The sequence below is a fragment of the Podarcis melisellensis genome, assembly GCF_964234715.1.
Source record: "Podarcis melisellensis genome assembly, chromosome: 13".
Classification (NCBI taxonomy): domain Eukaryota; kingdom Metazoa; phylum Chordata; class Lepidosauria; order Squamata; family Lacertidae; genus Podarcis; species Podarcis melisellensis.
Genome location: NC_138545.1, coordinates 17,391,607 through 17,409,399, shown reverse-complemented (window position 1 = coordinate 17,409,399; position 17,793 = coordinate 17,391,607). Strand labels below are relative to the sequence as shown.

The window sequence follows — 17,793 nt, the reverse complement described above, 5'->3', positions numbered from 1 at the left end:
CCCGCCATAGAAACAGTGCTGCTCCCTACACTGTAAATCACGTCATCGACTTAGGCCTCGGAAGAGAGGAGGCCGTGCGCCTTCCCGCATAACGGCTGCTCGGGACCATAGAGGAGTCTTCCGAAGAGCATAGAGCTACCACAACTACTGGAAGCTTTGAGAGCCATTTTGGTCGAGGGCAAAGAGTACTTATTTATAGATCATTAATATATTGTATCGTCAAAAACGGTTTTAGCTACATTTAGGTCAACTCTTATGAAATATTCACCTTTTAAAAGAGGCAAACCAACAAAGAGCGCATTTTCTCCTCCCCCTCCCCCAGTGCAGGTCAGGAACAGTAAGTTATATGGCTCATTTTTTGTTACTTGTCTACTTGTGTTTTTAAGCCCAGAAAAGAGTAACTGCAAAGCAACCCAGGCTCAGGTTTGTATAAAAGGAGGCTCAGGTTCAAATAAGCAAGCAATTCAGACCGTGCAATGTTTACATGGACCCATCCCATTGATTTTAATACCATTTCAGGGGGCAGGGGGAGATTGGGCTCATAGCTTTCTGTATTTTTCTACAAAACAGCTGGGCTAAGAAAATGTTTTGCCCCTATGAAGGCTATCAACACTGCACTCTTACCCAACACGACGCAGATGGCTCCTTCCTTTGGCTTTCATGATAAATTGTGGTGGGGATTTATTTCACACACTTCCTCATTACCACTGCAACTAAGCATCTTTACTGAGAATCCCCATTGTGCTCTGTAGGCTTTACTCTTCAGTAAATTGGCCGCATCAGTTCACTGGCTTTTAAGATGGCAATCTTATTTTTAAAAGTGAGGAGCTTTTTTACAGTGGCAACCAGCTTAGAAGCTCAGCACATGAGAATAGAAATAAAGAGTACCGAACCATTAATTAGCATTTAGGTAAACTAGCACTGTACATCTAAAAGATACCTAGAAGTAAAGTTATGCTTAGCATAATCTCGTCACTATGCTGGCAGAAGACACACTGAGCAAATATTTTATTTCTATTAAATCAAGTTGATCAAGTCACATAATTTCAGTAGAAATCACCCCTGCCTTCTTTAAGACATCTTCTGAAAACTGTTTATAGACAGGCCTTCACATTTCTTTCCTTTGTGGTAACTAGTATTTACTGATGTTTTTAATGATGCCTTTGGTGGTTTTATCTTGTATGTTGCATACCACCTTGTCAATACTTATGAGAATGCAGCTTATAAATTCTTCAGTGGATAAACAAATAAAACTATTTCTTTGCCCTACATTAATAGTTCCTTGTGGTAAACTTCCCAAAGCTTCTCCTTTGTGCTTTCAAAAATCATGTTTTTCACGTTTTTCCATCTCTATCCCTTAAAATAATTTCCCTCCCAAACCATTTTCAGAGCCTTGAGCCACATCACTACCTACCCCATGCGGATAACACACCTGTGTAGCGATGAATAATGAGACACTGACAAGGCAAGAGAAGTGAATTTAAATAAATTCTTTTTTTGCCTTTATTTTCAGGGGAATCCAGAGAAATTAAAAACCATGTGAAGAAATTAAAAACCAGAGCATTAAATCAGAAAGAGAGAGAGAGAGAGAGCAAGAGAGAAAAAGAGAGGTGAGGCGTTACCCCCACTGAGACAATTTGAGCTATAACAGCAAAGGGAGGGAGGTAGGCAGGTGGCAGAGCTTCGCCTTTCAAGATGCTTGGGCTTCTCCAGTCTTCAAGGGGGGTGGGGTGGGCATCTTGCCTCTCCCCATGTGCCCCCCCCTCATGTCTTAGCGGTGCTTCCCCTGGGAATTATTGAAGTTAACCCTTCCCATCAAAGGTGTCTGTGTAGACCGTCACTCTGCTAGGATCTAGATGGAAAAAGAAAAAGTGATGGCAACAGGAACAATGCCTTGCAGGGAGATGTTCCATGGATAATGTGTGTATATACACACACACACACACACACACACACCCCTGCCCGAAGTCCCACTCTTCCCCCCGCTATCCTCAATGGCTGGCCACAGAACAGACCCTTCATTAATCTGCTCCCACATATGCAGCTCTTTTGTGATTTGGTTGAATTGTTTAAGGCAGCTCCACATCCAACATCAGATAGTTGTGGATTTCAGCAGCTGTACTTCTCTTTCCTATCTCCCACCACACAACTTCATAAGGCCCAGTTTATTCACTTCTCCATACTGCAAAGAACCAATCACCCCAGTTTTTCAGATAGCATCTACCTGCTCCTGCCTGCTACTACATGAATAGAAAACCTGCCTGGCTGCCTGGCTCATGGGTCCAGGCTGGCAGTGGCACTTGTCTTCAGTGTCACCGACTCAAGTTCTCCAGGCAAATGATGTGGGGTCAGAAGCATTTTCAAAGTGTAATTTTAAACTTGTGTTAGATGATCAAAAGCCAGCAGTTAGGGCTTCTAAGCTATGGAGCACAAAGCTATCAAACACATCTAGGGCACAACATTAAAAAGCAAACCACGAAAAGACACAGTATTAAAATGTAGAATCAGTGCCCCTCGGCATCTGAAAGCAATCCTCACAAAAGGCTGGATTTTTTCAAAATACGAGTGGTCAGATTAAATTTGTGGGTTTTTGTTTGTTTTTTGCATGTGTGGTACAGTAGAGAGGGAGGCGCAACTGAATATATGGCAAGGATTGGAAAGTATGAATTACACACCCACAATTCTTAGAGTCACATCCCTGTCCTAGGACTCTGCTCCCTTCCACTTCACATTGTTGTACATTACTGCAGATCTTCATACCCCCTTTAACATGAAGCTATCCAGCCCACTGTTGAGCCCTAAAGGTCATATTTATGAAGCCACTGATTTAGGCCCAGGCACCTCCATTTGCTTACCTTGACTGTGTAGCTCCCATATATGTCTCCACTCTGTATTAGAAGGGGGGGGGGAGGGAAAAGGGAAATTAGAAGAAGCCAAGCACTGTTTGTAAATAAGCCCCAGTGCCTAAGACCCTCCAGCACAGCTGAAGCTGCTCACTTCTCAAGACAATGCCCCGAAAGTTCAGCCACACTGAGAAAAGTTGGGGTCTCAGTGCACTGAAGGTCACATGCCCATCCAAACCTTTTCCCAAGCTACATAAAACTGGATGTGGGAATCTGTGCTCTCTGGAGCAATGTTTAAAATTATGAGGGAGCTAAATGATATCCATCTATAACTACCTCTTTAGCCTTCTAAAAACAATAGCTGACAAAGTAATCAGAAAAGGTAGGGATAGGCTATTTGATCATCTTCTACCCAAAGTAATTCATGCCCTAGTCTGTGGAGCAAATGTAAACTATAGCAGAAATCAACCTCAGAGTAGTGAAGAGATTGTCCTTTATTTCTTCTGACAGCCAATACTACCCAACACCTCTCTACTTTCATGAACTGCAAACGTTCTTTGTGCTGTGTGACTGCCCCTTCACTCACCATCTCCACAAACATCCCTAGCTTTCCAAGTGAAGCATTTCCTTGTGTCTTCCATCCTTTCTCTCTTGACTATGTTCAGCTACCTATGGAACAGCTCCCAAGCCTCAACACATATGCATTGGTTCTCCTCCCTTTCCCTCATGCCCAATGACTGGGCTCCTTCCAGCACCTTACCGTCCAGATGGTAATTTTTTGCAGCCTGCCAGTCGCTAACTTCCATTTTCTCCCAGGACGCTCCAGCATCTGCATCTCGTTCATCCACGTCTGGTGCCGTCCCGCCACCCCCTCCATGCCCAGCCCCCGGCTCGTTGATAAAGGAGAGGCCCCACTCATTCTGAAAGATGGCTCCCAGGTGCTGTCGCCGACTGCTGTCAGATGGCGGGGGGCTACTTGGGGGTGGCGCCAAGACACAGTTGGGGAGGCTATTGGTGGTGCGGACGGCTGAGGCAGGAACATGGCAGGCTTTCCCCGGTTGATCCAGGTTCTCTTTCAGCTTGCTGGCATAAGAGATCTTGGGGATGATCCGGGCACTGCTGCTATCGACAGGGAAAGCGGGAAGTGGCCGGAAGAGCGACCATGTTTCCTTCCCAGAATCCTCGTTGGCTGTGTTGGCGGCACTAGATGTGGCGGCAGGCTTCTCGCTGGCTTTGATGGTGCTGCCTCGTTCGGATTCGGGAGACGACGACGGGGAGGGTGGGTCGGAATAGCCGCGGCGCCGGTGCTGCCACCGCCCGTTGGAGATGCTCTCAGGAGCACAGTGATGGCCGTTTGTGCTAGGTCCCCATTCCTTGCGGTCTGAGGGGCTGCCTCGGTAGGTCTTGCGGTATGCTGTAGCATGGAAGGGGCGGGCATGGTAAAAGCGATGAGGGTAGCGGTGGGGATGGTGGGCAACAGGAGGGTCCCGCTCAGACAACTGGAGATTGCGGATGTTGAGGCTGTTGGAAGGGCTCAGGGGAACACTGGGTTCGTCAGCTATCTCAGAGGGAGCAGTATACCCGTTGGACTCCCAGGCACCTGAAGAGGAAGAAGAGGAAGGGTGAAGACCATGCCTGTCTCACATCCCTTTGTCACCCTCTCAAACCTAGAATGTAAGCACCTCAGAGCAGCAACCCCATTTTTTATTTCGGCAGGTAGGGAGCTTATGTTAACTCTTGTCAAGTACACCATCAACAAAAATGGTGCCTCAGCACAGTTCATTCCAACCCTCCCAAAATACCAGACTGCTCAGTTAGTGTTTGGGTAAGAAAGTTGGGGGATTAAAAGGTGCTTAAAGATGATATCTAAATATTTGAACATATTTCTGGTTTTCATTTATCTGGAATGCAGACACATTCACCTCTCTGAGTTTGGGGTCAACAGGTCATAGATAAGGCAGATAGCCCATGGGGTTAAAATACCCTTGAGGTCGTTTATCTGGGGTGTGCAGGTGGCTAAAATCTTCACATCACTTAAGTGATTTCAAAACCCCTCTCCGTGCTGCTAACTCCGTCAATTCCAAAACAGTGATCTTTAGTCAATAAAATGGGGGGGGGGGATTCCTCTTCTGATATTTATTAATGAATTATAAACTCTAAGACAAGTACAAGGAACCCTTTGCCCTCCAGAAACTGCTGAACCACATTTTGCATCTTTATGGCCATACTGAGAGGGGCTGACGGAAGTTGTAGTTCAGCAACATCAGGAGATCATATGAAAATGCCACTTCGGAGGTTGGTTTAGCCCACTCCCCGCTTTTCTGGTTATTTAGCATTCAAAACATGCTGTCTTCAGGTTTCCAAGCTTCTCTACATTGTGATTAGCAAAGGGGGGGAATGGAACCAGAGGTGTTCATGCTGAAGAACTCAAACCTATGAGATCCCTTCTCTCAAGCCCTAACCAATTTCAGGTTCCTCAAACCCTTTCCCAATAATTCTAGGATCCCTTCCTGTAAGCCAGTGAGCTCTGGCCTTGCTGCCCAGAGAATTAAAGAGTCCTCGTTTTCCCATCTGTAGGCCTTCATTCCTCTCCTAAGTATACCCCAGGAGTGTAACAGGAGGAGGAAAGGGATATGAAGAACATGCTACTTTTTCCACATGGGTATCTAGTAAAGAAGCAGGGTGGCAGATAATCACTTCTCCACATCTTTTCAACAGGGAAGAGAAGATGGGGAGCATAGAGGGTGGGCATTCAGGGCTCTAGGTTCTCAGGATGAATGTACCTCACCCAGCACTGAGGTGCAGCCACCTCTGGAACAGAAAAACATGCAGAAAAAGCATGACAGAAAGGAAAAGGGGAAAGGCCAATCCCAGTTCAGTACAACACACCTTCTCTGGAGACCTGGCTTGGCCTGTAGCCCAGCTCTGCTCCACCCCCTGCGTGACAGAAAGAAGGTTTTATTTTCAACATTTAGATGCATTAAGGACAGCTAGAACTTAGATGCATGCTGCAAAAGGCAGTTAATCAAACCAGAGCCACTGAATTAATAGCCAAATAGGACCCGCCCCAGTAAGGAAAAGGAAACAAACTCTGGGGAGTGCGATCCAGTAAGTTGAGATTTACCAGGTAAGGGGCAAGTCTGCATGACTCTGTGGAGATGCAGCAGCTGATGGTTTAGGGTAGGATTCCCAACATGGGCTGTCTGAATCTTTTTTTGGGGGGGGGAGCAGGAAACTTAGCTTGGGGGATGGGGGTTCACAGCTCCACAAATCAGATAGACACTATAGGGCTGAGGTAAAGGAAATTGAAAGAAGGATGCACTCTAGTGGTGAAAAAAGCTTGCTTGTCCCAGGAGTTCAGTTTAGGATTAAATGGATAACAGATGTATGCAAGGAGTTTGGGGTGTGTGTGAATGGATTGATAAGGGCAAGGATCTGCTGAGGTCGTTGGAAACAAGGAAATGTTTCAAAATGCTAAGCACCAACACCAAAGCTCTGGGTGCGCAAGAAGCTGGGTTTTTAGTAGCCAGTCTTGAGTTGGCGATGGTGAAGGGTTGGGGTACTTGTGGCTCTCCAGATGTTGCTGGACTACAACTTCCATCATCCCTGACCAATGGTCATGCTGACTTAGTGCTCATGGGAGCTGGAGTCCAACATTTTCTGGAGGACCAGAAGTGACTTAGAAGAAGATAAAATACTGGATGCAGTTTAAGTTACCTGTCCGGATGCGGTTGCTGAGGTTGTGGCATTTTTCCTTCTTTCCACCGAGGAGACGCAGCTCCTCCTCTGGGTTGCGATTTTCATCCATTCCCAGCTCCTCCTTCTGCATGGCCTCTGACTGTGTGTGATGCAGATCTCAACAGCAATAGAGCTTCGAGGATGTGGAAGGTATTCCTAAACCCCAGAGTCCTGACTACAGTCTTGCTCTCAGCCTCCTTTTCAAGCAAAACACCACAGCGTGCCCAGGGACTCTATTCTTCCTCTGTTTCCCTGCACTGCAAATTAGTAGCCTGTTCCTGAGGCAAAAGTTACCTCAGTGGAAGAGAAAGTTGCCAGATACCCCGCAGAGCTCCCCAACTTCTGAAATGCTACAGCAGCTTAAAGGACCAAAGGAAACTACTTCTATTTGTACCTACACTCCTTTCCACCTCTGCAGCTTAGGCTTCAACACCCTACGCTGTATACAAACACCTGTTTTAGCTGTCCGTCTGCCCTACGGTACCCCACCCACCCCAGTTAGCGCTTCTCGGCTGAAAAACCAACCAACCCAAGGATCCAGCCCCAAACGCGGCACCTCCCTACAACCGTAACAGAAGCTTTCTTCCTTAACGAGCAGCAAAAAAAGCTTTTTCCCTTGCTTACACCCCCACACTCGAGGCGACTCCCACCCACCCCGCAACCTTTGCTAACAGCTTTGCTGCCCGGTAGTCTTTGCTGCTTCTTCTTCTTTTTTAAAAAAAACTCCACCAGCCCAGATCTACCGCCCCCGCTTTTGGGGGTCGCAAACTTCCTCCGTAGCCTTTTCCAACCTTCTCGGCCTCCCTTTCCCAGTTCCGTCAATTGGGGCACTTGTTTCGTCGGAGCTCAGATAACTCTAGGCCCAGCCCGACGCTCTCAAAATCACAGCCAGGAACCCTCCGCCTGAAGGGGGATCCTTTTTCCTTTTTTTAAATTAAAAAAAAAGAACCTCCCCGGGAAGGCCCTGACTCAAGGAGCCCCGTCGCTTCCGCCCCAAGCCCCGGCTGCCCGCTTTGCCTCTGGCCGGCTGCCCCCCAACTACAAGGCGGCCCCCCTGCGCTCCAGCCCCGCTCTCCTCCCTTCACCTTCCTCAGGCCCAGGCGATTCAGCCAAGCCCGCCCGGCACATTCACCCAGCCAGCCCCCGCCACGTGACCGGTTTCCCCCTTTGGCCTCCTCTGGTCACCTGATCCTCAAAGTGCCGTAGCTTCCGGGGAGGTAACCGTGCCGCGTGACCTGCCCTCTGTCATGTGATCGCTTCGTCTATCACGTGACTAGAGGGAGTTGCTTCCCCCGCTCTCTTCTTTGCTTTGCTTCTCCACTCCTTGACCCGCCCATTTTCTTTCGTACAATTGGGTTGGTTGCGTTTTTCTTGTGGAGCTTAAAAGCACCGTGTGCTTTCCCACCCCACCGCCATATAATTTTATGTATTTTCTCATATATAGGCTGCTCCCCGTGCCGCCCTCGAAGAACATTATGGAAAGGGTGAGACCTACCTGGCCCCATCCATAAAGCAAAGTGAGTAGCAGCCACAGGACTCTTGCTTCGGCCCCGCAGCTGTAAGGATTTCGCAACTAAAGCTGCAAACCCTGCCATGTCTGCTCAGAAGTAAACGCCATTAAATTCAGTGGCGCTTACTCCCAGGTCAGGATCGCAGCCCTAATGCTCCCCACCTACCAATCTCGTTTCCTTTTGCCAGGTGTTTTAGATTGTAAAGGAGGGGACCATATTACTCATTACTGTAAACTGCTTTGGGTGGCTTGGTCGGCTGAAGGGTAGGGTAAAAATACTTTAAATGCCATCATAAATAATATACTTAGTGGTGACTCACATAGAGCTCAGTGGGGCTTGCTTTTATATAGAAAAATATGTAGAGATTCTTTGCAGATTGATTGCAAACTACAGTGTACATATAAGGGTTAAAAGTTTATCATCACTTAACTGCAACACTAGGTATTTCATGTTTAAATAATATAGTAATACAAAAAAAACTGCAGATACTGTGCAGCACTAGTAGGGTAGGCATTGGGTCATTTTGTAAATTTGTTTCAGTTTTTTATACTGTTGGGCAATTGCTATTAACAAAGTTAAGCACAGCCTAATTGCAGCGGAGAGAAGACGTAATTTTCAGCATAGTAATCAGGTTTGTTAACTTCATTCCCTCAAGGCCAATATGGTTTTGCTACTTTAACCCTTGACAACTTGAAAGGTGTAGATCATTGTTGAGGATTAAGTTTTTGTATCATAGCTGCTTATATTTGGAAGAATCAACCACACATGGAAGGAAGCTACATAAGATGTTCTTGCACAGGAGGATGCAGAGTTAAAATGCAGAAACTAGTGTAAGGCTCAGCTGCCTATTAGATTGAAATACATTGTAAACAGTGGGTTCTGCTCTGAATGGGCCAAAGCCTTTATTTAATCCTAGTATGGGAATCTATACTAGCAATGTACCTCTGCCTGACTCTTCTTCCCTGCGTACGAGATGAGATAGGAAACTACCAAGATATGGAAGCAGGAATACCAAGTTCCCAAAATATGGTTTCTTAAAATTAAAACACTCATCCAGCCACTGCATTGTAGCCCCTCAAGCCTGCCCAGCCCTTCTGCTTCTTCCCCAAGGCCCCAGTTACAGCAGCAGCTGCCATCAACTAGTATGCATCAAGGCATACTATTATAGAAAGGCATACTATAATGTTCTCCAATTAAATACCAGCAGTCTGGATAATGTCAGTAGATCTTCCATTTCCTCTGGCCTGAGGCACTCAACATACAGATCCCCTTCCCCATAAGCATCTCTCTTCACAAAATCCAAGGCATCCACCAGACTGCTGAAATGCTCTCCATTGCTACAATCCAGAAGGGGAGAATTCGAGAAAACTTGCATGCCACCTTAAATTTTAGGTTCCTAAAAATCCAGAAGGAAGCTCACCTTATTTTCTTCCACTACTGGAACACGCCACAGGCAGCAGATGAACAGGGAAGCTGCCCAAGTGTTAACAAGGTAAGATTTCACACATGTGCTGCCAACTATGCCCAAAACTCCTTCCTCTTTAACAATTGTAATTGTCCAATAAACACAACCCCTTGGCTTAGAAAAAAGGATGATCCAGCTCACTAAGGTCACTAATATTCTTTGGGAAATGTGCCTGTCTAGGCATGGAAAAGCCCTGGAGATACAGATCCTTATTCAGTTAAAACACACACACACACCAGGAAACTTCTCCATTTTTAAGCAGGTACCTTTATTACAATAATTTAATAGAAAAAAAACATTTTTAAAATAAATTATGCAAATACAAAAAATTACAATAATTAATTCAAGAAAGTTACCTCCTCCAGGGAGGGGAGGATATAGAGATGGGAAAAGAAGAATGGAGGAAAATAATACCTTCTCTCCAGTAAAGTTACCTGCACCAGATTGCATTTACAGAATGCAATTTCACCCTCCCTCTCCATCCACCACCATTAATATCCAAACCCTGTTCCATGAGACAGTTGACTGAAAGGGCTGTTGAAATGTCCCATATTACACTTTGCTGAAGTTTGTATGAAGCGGCATCCCTGTGGCAGGATGGGGAAATGGTGGCCCTCCAGTTATGGATGGACTAAAACTTCCATCAAACCTGATCACTGGCTATGCTGGCTGGGGCTGATGGGAGTTGGCAAGCCAATGTATTCTGGAGGACCCCTGATTCCCCCTCCGCCCCACCTTATGGAAAACAAGGGGGTGAAGGCATTCCAGGGGCAGAGTGCAAGTGCTCAAACTCTGCAGGAAGAGGTAAGACTTCTGTACCTACACAGATCTATGTCTGAAGAGAGTCACTTGACCATGTTCCGCTGTTTTGTAATGGTGTGTAGATGCCTATGAAGTGTGGGATTGAAGCATCTAACATATTTTGATAGAAGTCGTACCGGTAAGTGGGACAGAATAGTTTGGATGGAATCAGGGTCCAGGTCACACAACACTTAAGGAGACAGTCAAACTGTGTTTTTGACCCAGACAAAAAAATTTAAAATAGCAGCTGTTATCTGACTGACATCTTTCCCAGAAGGACAATAAGTAATACAAACCAATTTCACGACTGTTACCTCCTGCTCTAATGCAAAGGTTAAAGGAGCCAAGTTTGTATGCATGAATTTTTTAAGTGGCTGATTAACACTGGATTTAATCTTCTTTGCTCACAGGAGGCTAAATGTAGTGGAAATTATTTCAGAAAAAAGACACTAATAAATATGTTGTATAATCCCAGTTATGTCAATGCCATTATCAAAGAATTTAAATGGAGTGTAGCCAGTTTTTGTCTGAACAATTTATGCATTCTCTTAACTCCAGGCAGTTGTCTTCAGCAGAGAAGTTAAAAGTAGGCGAACAGAAACCAAGGGTGGGTTGGGGGTTGACCAATAAAAAAACAACTATGTACCATAAAGCGAAGGGCAGAAGACTCCAGAATGGAGAGATCAAAATTGGTAATTATGTAAGAACTGACACACCCCTGTCTAGGTAGCACCTCGTCTGTGACCTTTGAAAGAGGCCAATAACAGTGTTACAAAATGGAAGTCACCAGAGGCCCAGTATTAAGCTGAGATGGAATGTAAGGCTCCCCTGATTCATATGCTTTGCTCACATATAGCTCTCTCAGTTATAATGTTGTTGTTCCATGGATCCTAAGTTTAGAGGACAGTTAAGAGTCAGTCGGTCTCAGGTTGGAAAGGTTCAGGGTCAAGAGGTTTTGAATAAAGGAGCACAAACCAGGTTTCAGTGGTGTCTTGCAGATTATGAGATAGGTGGGGTGATGAGGGGAGTGGGAAGTTGGGTGTTTAAGACTGAAGCATTAGGGGAAATTAACAGCTGGAAAGAGCATGCCAGTAAAATGAAGGGGCAGACCAAGAGGTCAATTGTCACAATAAAAAGGAGGGCTTAATAAAGTCAAGGGATAGCAAGAGGGCAGAAAAGCAGCCCAGAGAGAGAGAGAGAGGTTAGAAAAGGATGCAAACATCAATGAGAAGACCTTGAGGTGAAAGATCAAAAGGAGAAAACAGGTCCTCCTTTGGCACTAAATGGATGGAGTAATGAGGACATTGCGAGCGAGGGGGGATCAGTCTTTGAAAACAGCTTGGTGGCCGTGAGGACGTTCATCGTGCATGATGTGCCTACGGACATGTATGCGCCGGACACGGTGCTCCCGCCCATCTTCGTCGTCACCTGCACGGAGGGGGCCTCCACCCCCACCTGCCACCCCACCTGTTGCCTCCAGGAGGGCCTTGTCTGGCACTCGTGGCGTCTCGTAGATCAGGATGTTCAGGGTCTCCTCAAAGATCCGTGCCTCTGGAAACTCCACCTGTGCACATGGGGGCAGCAAAACAAGAGCATACTGAGCAACACCAGTTCTGTCCACAGTGTGGTGCAAGTGTTTGGTTTCAATATGGAATCCTGGGTTCAAATTCTTGCTTGGTGAACTTGAGCTTTACAGTTTTTTTTCCAGTTTAACTCACATAGTGCAAGGCTAAAACTCAACAGCTGCTCTGAACTCCTTGATGCATAAAAATGTAAGCAGAGCTGCAGTTTTGCTAGGTGGGAAGAACTGGAACTGGGAGAGTTGACCTGAAGTAGCACTTTATCCAGAGAGTCACTTGAGTGGCCTAGGGGAAAACGTCTTCTTTCTCTCAGGTTCTGTTCTCCCATGTATGGGACGACTCCCTCCACTCCCTCCCCCAAATGCCACCAGAGGGCTACCTAAGGACCACCATGCCCTGAAGGAAGGAGAGGCCTCGCTTTCAAAAAGTTTTCTTCCCTGTGGCTCTCTCTTTATTGCTTTATAATATAGTATTAATTTATATTGTTTTTTCAAAGAAAATATGTGATGTTTGCCTGAAAAGCAGTACACACAGGTTCTGCGATCCACACGCTTGCTATCTAAAAATTCACTTATCAGCACATAAAGGACATTCACTTATCCAAACAGCCAACTTCCTTACTTCCTTGTTTGTTTCTGCTTTGCTGGTTGGCAGTAGCCATTTTCAGGCAGAAACCACAGAGAGGGGGAGGGAAGCAGCAAGATCAGACATATTGGAGAGCAGGTACAATTTATCCTGAAGGGGAAAGCTTGTATCTGAAGCTCAGGGGTCTGCATATTACCTTGGTCTGCTTCTTCTCAGTGGCATACACAATGGAGGTGCAGCAGACTTCGGCAATCTTGCGGCCCTGCCCATAAAACGACCAGCAGCAGATTTCATCCCCAAGAACATCTTTGATGAAGAGTACTCGGCCATTGAACCGCAGAGCCAGCTTGTCAAACAGTTCGATATTCTTCAGCAAGTTGTCATCGGAGTTACTGGAGGGGAGGGAAAGGGAGAAATGGTGCTGTGATCTCTCTTAAGACACCTCTATTAGCCAGGAGGTGGGAGTCAAGAAACAATACCAAGTTACGTCCAATTCCAGCAGTTGTGTGTGTGTTGCATCTTACCTTGTATATGAATACTTGTTATTACTTCGGTTATGCAGCAATTTCACCACAGGCTAAGAAAGGAGGAAAAGAAGGATAAATATGGTGGAAACTATCTTCTTAACCTGCATAAGAGAAGCTGTCACCTTTGCCATTGGACGAGCTACAGTGATTTCATGAAATGTTCATATATGTTCTAACTTCTGGTATGTGTGTGCTCACATCAGACCCATTTTATGCTGTGTCAACAATGTAGAAGGTGCTAAAATATCTCCATGTGTTAAACTGTCACACGGCAAGTCTTCATGACTTGAATGGGTCACGAGCCTGGAGTCCCAACCTACATCTTATTGTAGGCAGTGCTTGATTTAGCTAGAAGGCTAAGAAGCTTTGCAACTTAGGACTTCACTAATGGGGGCAGATGCCATCTGCACTCATGAGTATCACCCCACTGGCCCTAAACAAGCAAGAAGACATCTAAGTCAAGCAGTATAAAATGGCGCATATCTACATGATCTTCTTGGACTTGAGCCTTATGTGACTTCACAGCCTCTTTACCTTGGAACAGCTTGAGATGATCTGCTGCTCCTCCTTGGGTGAGGTCACCATGGGGATATGGCAGAGGGGGTCATAGGCCTCACTCTTTTGCTAGGCAGAAAAAGATACATACAAATATATTACAACCTTATTAGAAGCCCTAGAACATGCCACATATTACTAACGTACCACACTTATGTACTTCCTTTTTACCAGTGCACTCATGGAAATTTATAAATTAAAACAAATTACATACAGTTTATTTAACACATGTAACAAAATAAGGGTGGAAGGATGGGGAGGAAGAAGAAAAATATGCAAATTGTGGAATCAGTTTTTAGATAATGTTGCATGATGGTTACAACCACCAGATGGAACAATCACTGCGGGAGACAGTTCTGAGAGGGAGAGGCCAAGTAGCAGGTCGTCCAAATCAGGCTAAGGCAAGTGGGCCTTGCTAACTCACCTCTTCGTCTCCCCAGTTCCTTCAAACTGCTTGAGGCTCAGAGGAGTCTGCCTGCCTCCTAACTGCTCAGCAGGTGACCAGCTCACCTGCAGGGCAAGCTGACAGTCCTCAACCAAGCCTTGGATCAAGTAGTACCGGGCCTCAGATAGCACTTCCTCCAGCTCCCGCTGGGATTCAGGGAGAGAGACAGAGCCATCGCGCAAGTAGTTCAGGATGGTTCCAAAATGGCGCCCACTTCGGTCAATCAAGATCCAGCCTGGAAAGGAAGAACAGAATTTTAGTCTCTGAACAAAAGGTCTTTGGGGGGCAGAAGCAGAGACCAGGAGAGAAGGATCTCTTGCACATAAAATTAAAAGTAGCTCTGTTCTGGAGAACACTTTAAAACATTTAGAGGGAAATTCAAATGTTGCTGTCTTCGTATATAATTTTGCTAAAGAAGTTACAATATTTTATTTTATTTTCTATTAAATTTGTATACTGCCCTATACAAGCCGGTCTCAGGGATAAAATCATGATATAGAAACACAGAATACATAATCAAAGTAAAAGCAGTAACAACCCAATAACCCCACCAACACATATTAAAAGGGCACTGAATGTCAGTCAACCAAAGGCCTGGTAAAAAGCAACGTTTCTGCCTGGCACCTAAAAGTGTATAATGAAGGCGACAGGCGAACCTCCCTGGGGAGAGCATTTCACAAGTGGGGAGCCACTGCAGAAAAGGCCTGCTCTCGTGTTGCCACCCTGCAGACCTCTTGTGGAGGAGGCACACAAAGAAGGGCCTCAGAGAATGATCTCAGGGTCTGGGTAGGTTCATATGGAAGGAGGTGGTCCTTGAGGTATTTAAGATAGGTCCTTGAGGAAACGTACAAAAAAAATGTAAGCATCTTAACAGATCCTTGATACCAAATTATCTTCTTTGACTAGAAAGCTGCTCATATCTTTTAAAAATGAACCTGAATTTCCCCCCTGGGGTTCACTGTTCATCCTATCAGAAGCAGTTGTGAGGTAGTTCTGACAATTTCTTTGTGTCTGCAAAGAAGCCATATAGAATGACAGATTTCTGTCACCTCTAAAGTGCCACACTTATTGGTAATTAGTTCCTATTACATAATTTATATTCTTGACTGAATTTTCATGCTATTTTTAAAAATCACTTTGACTGATCTAATGCTTTGCACTTTTCCTATAGATTTCTTTTGTAATATGCAGTAGTGCTGTTCACGGCTTTGGGGGCTTTTGGTCCAAAAAGTATTAAAGTTTATTTATTTTACTATACCATATAATCTCAGCTGAGCAGGAAACCTGGATTGGGAGAAGGGTTGAGTGGGGAAACAGACTGTGTGATGCCGGGACACTTACCTTCACTATCTGTGAGCACCTCCATCCTGCCACTGAACATAGCCTTCAGCATGGTGTCTTGCTTGGTGAGGGTTTGCACTGTGGTGTAATGCAGTGACCCTCCCACGTTCAGCTTGACATACTTGCTGCTGGGGTTAAGGGGTTTGAGATCAAAGGTCACACCGGCTACCCCTCCGCCGCCATCCCGTCGCTGCTGGATTGGGACTAGTGGGGCACAATTCTCCAGGGGTGGGACCTGGTCTGCCGTGGCCTCAGCTGACATAACCACCTGCAGAAACAGAAATTGAGCAGGGAGGCCTTCCCAAACCACGTTACCTGCAAAGGGGCTTGGATTAGATGGAGTAGGGCAGAGTTTTCCAAACTGTGTGTCACAACACGTTAGCGTGTCAGCTGGAGTGTGTAGGAATGTCCCACAAATGCTCCCCTGGAATGGGTTGGTTTAACGTCCAATTTGCTAGTAAAACTGAATTACTGTATCATGAAACGATGCATGTCTAAAAAACGTGTCATCAACTTGAAAAGTTTGGAAAGCTCTGGAGTAGGGCCTGTGGAACCTCTTGTCTCAACCCCCCACTCCTTGCACACACTTCTAACTTTCATAGCAGAGCGCAGCCTCCATCAATCAGATACTCAGCAGATGTTTTGGACTACAACTTACATCAGGGGCATCCACTCCTTGGACTAGTCTAGTATATGTTTGCTATGTTTTTATATATGCTGCAAGCTACCCAGAGTGGCTGGGGAAACCCAGCCAGATGAGCAGTTTAAATAATAAAATTATTATTATTAGTGCAACAACCCTGTAAGGCTGACCAGTATTGTTATCCCCACACTACTGGTTGCAAGGTATGTGCAGGGACTCACAGAACTTAGAATCATAGAGTTGGAAAGGGTCACAAGGGCCATCTAGTCCAATCCCCTGCAATGCAGGAATCTAACTGTTCCCTATGAAAAATGTCACTGCAGGCCACTGACTCACATCAATAGCCCATTAGATGGGGCTAATGGGAGTGGTAGCCCAGAACATACGGAGGGTGCCAGATTGGCGAAGGGTGCTCTGCACAATATTGTAAAACGTTTAGGCCAGTTTCAGACCCACCTGTCTTGCTGCTGTTTGACTCATACCTCTCCCCACACTACCACCACACACTGTCTTCCCATCCCATTCTTGCCCATTACTTGTCAACTCTCTGGGAAGAAACTAGATCATTTGCGGCTTCATTACAGTTGAGGCTCAGTTGGTGGAAATCAAGGGAAGACTCATCTTTGTCTGTACCTACCCCTCTCTTAGAGCATTTCACCATAGAGCAAAAACCTTCCTGTTTAGGCAGGCACTTACTTTATCAGATGAATAATTATTTATCTAATGCTTGTTTTGTTATTTTTGGGGGGGGGTTGTGGAGATTTATTGTATTTTGTTGTGGTTCTAGTTGTTAGCCACCCTAAAAGGTGCATGGGCATTAGAAGGGCAGGGTGCTGGTTTGTAAATGAAAATATATAAACCAAACCTCTGACCAAACTGCTGGAGGCAGTGGAAGACAGGAGTGCCTGGCCTGCTCTGGTCCATGGGGTCACGAAGAGTCGGACACGTTTAGACTAAACGACTAAACAACAATAAACCAAACCAGCTCCGTGTCCTGTGAGTCACGTCAGTAGGAAACAACAAGAGAGTGTCCCGTGTTTTGCACTCCTCTTTTTGCCCCTCGGGCTCTTCTTTCCGCCTCCTGCCCGCCCTACCCCAGCCACCTTCAGCTCCTCAGCACCGATTTGCCGGCGATCTTCCTGCCAGCCCACCCGCAACCTGCCTTCCCATTTATTGCTGCCTGGGCTGCTTCCATTTTGCTGTTCTGCGGGGCCTTCAGGGCCTGAGCAGACGAAGCCAATGAAGAGGCGCTGGACGGGCCTCTTCCCAACCCTGGCTCGTCTCCGTTTGGGCCTTTTCCCTTCAGTCCCCCTGTGTCCCCGGAGGCCTGCAACCCCCGGCCCTTCCGCCGCCCCCAGCCACTCACCTCCCGAGGGAGAGCGGGGTGGGCTCAGCCCAGGCGCCTCCCCTTCAGCCCCGCCCGGACTCAGGGCCCAACGGCCGGCCAAGACGCCTAAGCCCGGGAGCAAGGGGGCGCAGGGACAGCGACTGCGCATGCACTTCGGAGCCCTCGCTCGCAACTCTGGTCGCTTCGCCAGGCAGTTAGCCTCTACATCCGGGTACCCGCTCGCATTGAGCAAGACACAGAGGCCGGGACGGTGCTTCCCTCCCAGGGGCGGAGGAGCGGAAGTGCGCCTGCGCCAGAAGGCGAGCCGTTGATGCTGAATGCTCGAGGAAGCAAGGACGGCGCTGAGCGTGCGCGTGCGCATACAAGCAACCGTGAGCCGCACTGAGCGTTTGGTTTACGCAGAAAGGGGGC

At 46.5% G+C, this 17,793-nt stretch overlaps 2 protein-coding genes across 3 annotated transcripts; both read right to left on the bottom strand.

Moving 5' to 3' along the window:
* Nucleotides 1-1,475: 1,475 nt before the first annotated feature.
* LOC309354563 (uncharacterized protein) lies at nt 1,476-7,036 on the bottom strand. 2 transcript variants are annotated; one of them, XM_081884774.1, is made up of 5 exons: nt 6,561-7,036; nt 5,733-5,780; nt 3,604-4,443; nt 2,856-2,888; nt 1,476-1,852 (listed from the first exon to the last, which is right to left on the bottom strand). In XM_081884774.1, the coding sequence occupies exons 1-5, from the start codon at nt 6,670-6,672 to the stop codon at nt 1,803-1,805; spliced, it is 1,083 nt and encodes a 360-aa protein (XP_081740900.1). In that variant the 5' UTR covers nt 6,673-7,036; the 3' UTR covers nt 1,476-1,802. The 2 variants fall into 2 exon arrangements, with proteins under 2 accessions (XP_081740900.1, XP_081740901.1); XM_081884775.1 differs by lacking the exon at nt 5,733-5,780.
* A 2,765-nt stretch (nt 7,037-9,801) lies between these two features.
* Nucleotides 9,802-17,671, bottom strand: KCTD13 (potassium channel tetramerization domain containing 13). Its single transcript, XM_081885156.1, has 7 exons — nt 17,401-17,671; nt 15,392-15,659; nt 14,116-14,285; nt 13,585-13,674; nt 13,048-13,100; nt 12,720-12,915; nt 9,802-11,922 (listed from the first exon to the last, which is right to left on the bottom strand). The coding sequence occupies exons 2-7, from the start codon at nt 15,651-15,653 to the stop codon at nt 11,680-11,682; spliced, it is 1,014 nt and encodes a 337-aa protein (XP_081741282.1). The 5' UTR covers nt 15,654-15,659; nt 17,401-17,671; the 3' UTR covers nt 9,802-11,679.
* Nucleotides 17,672-17,793: the final 122 nt, after the last annotated feature.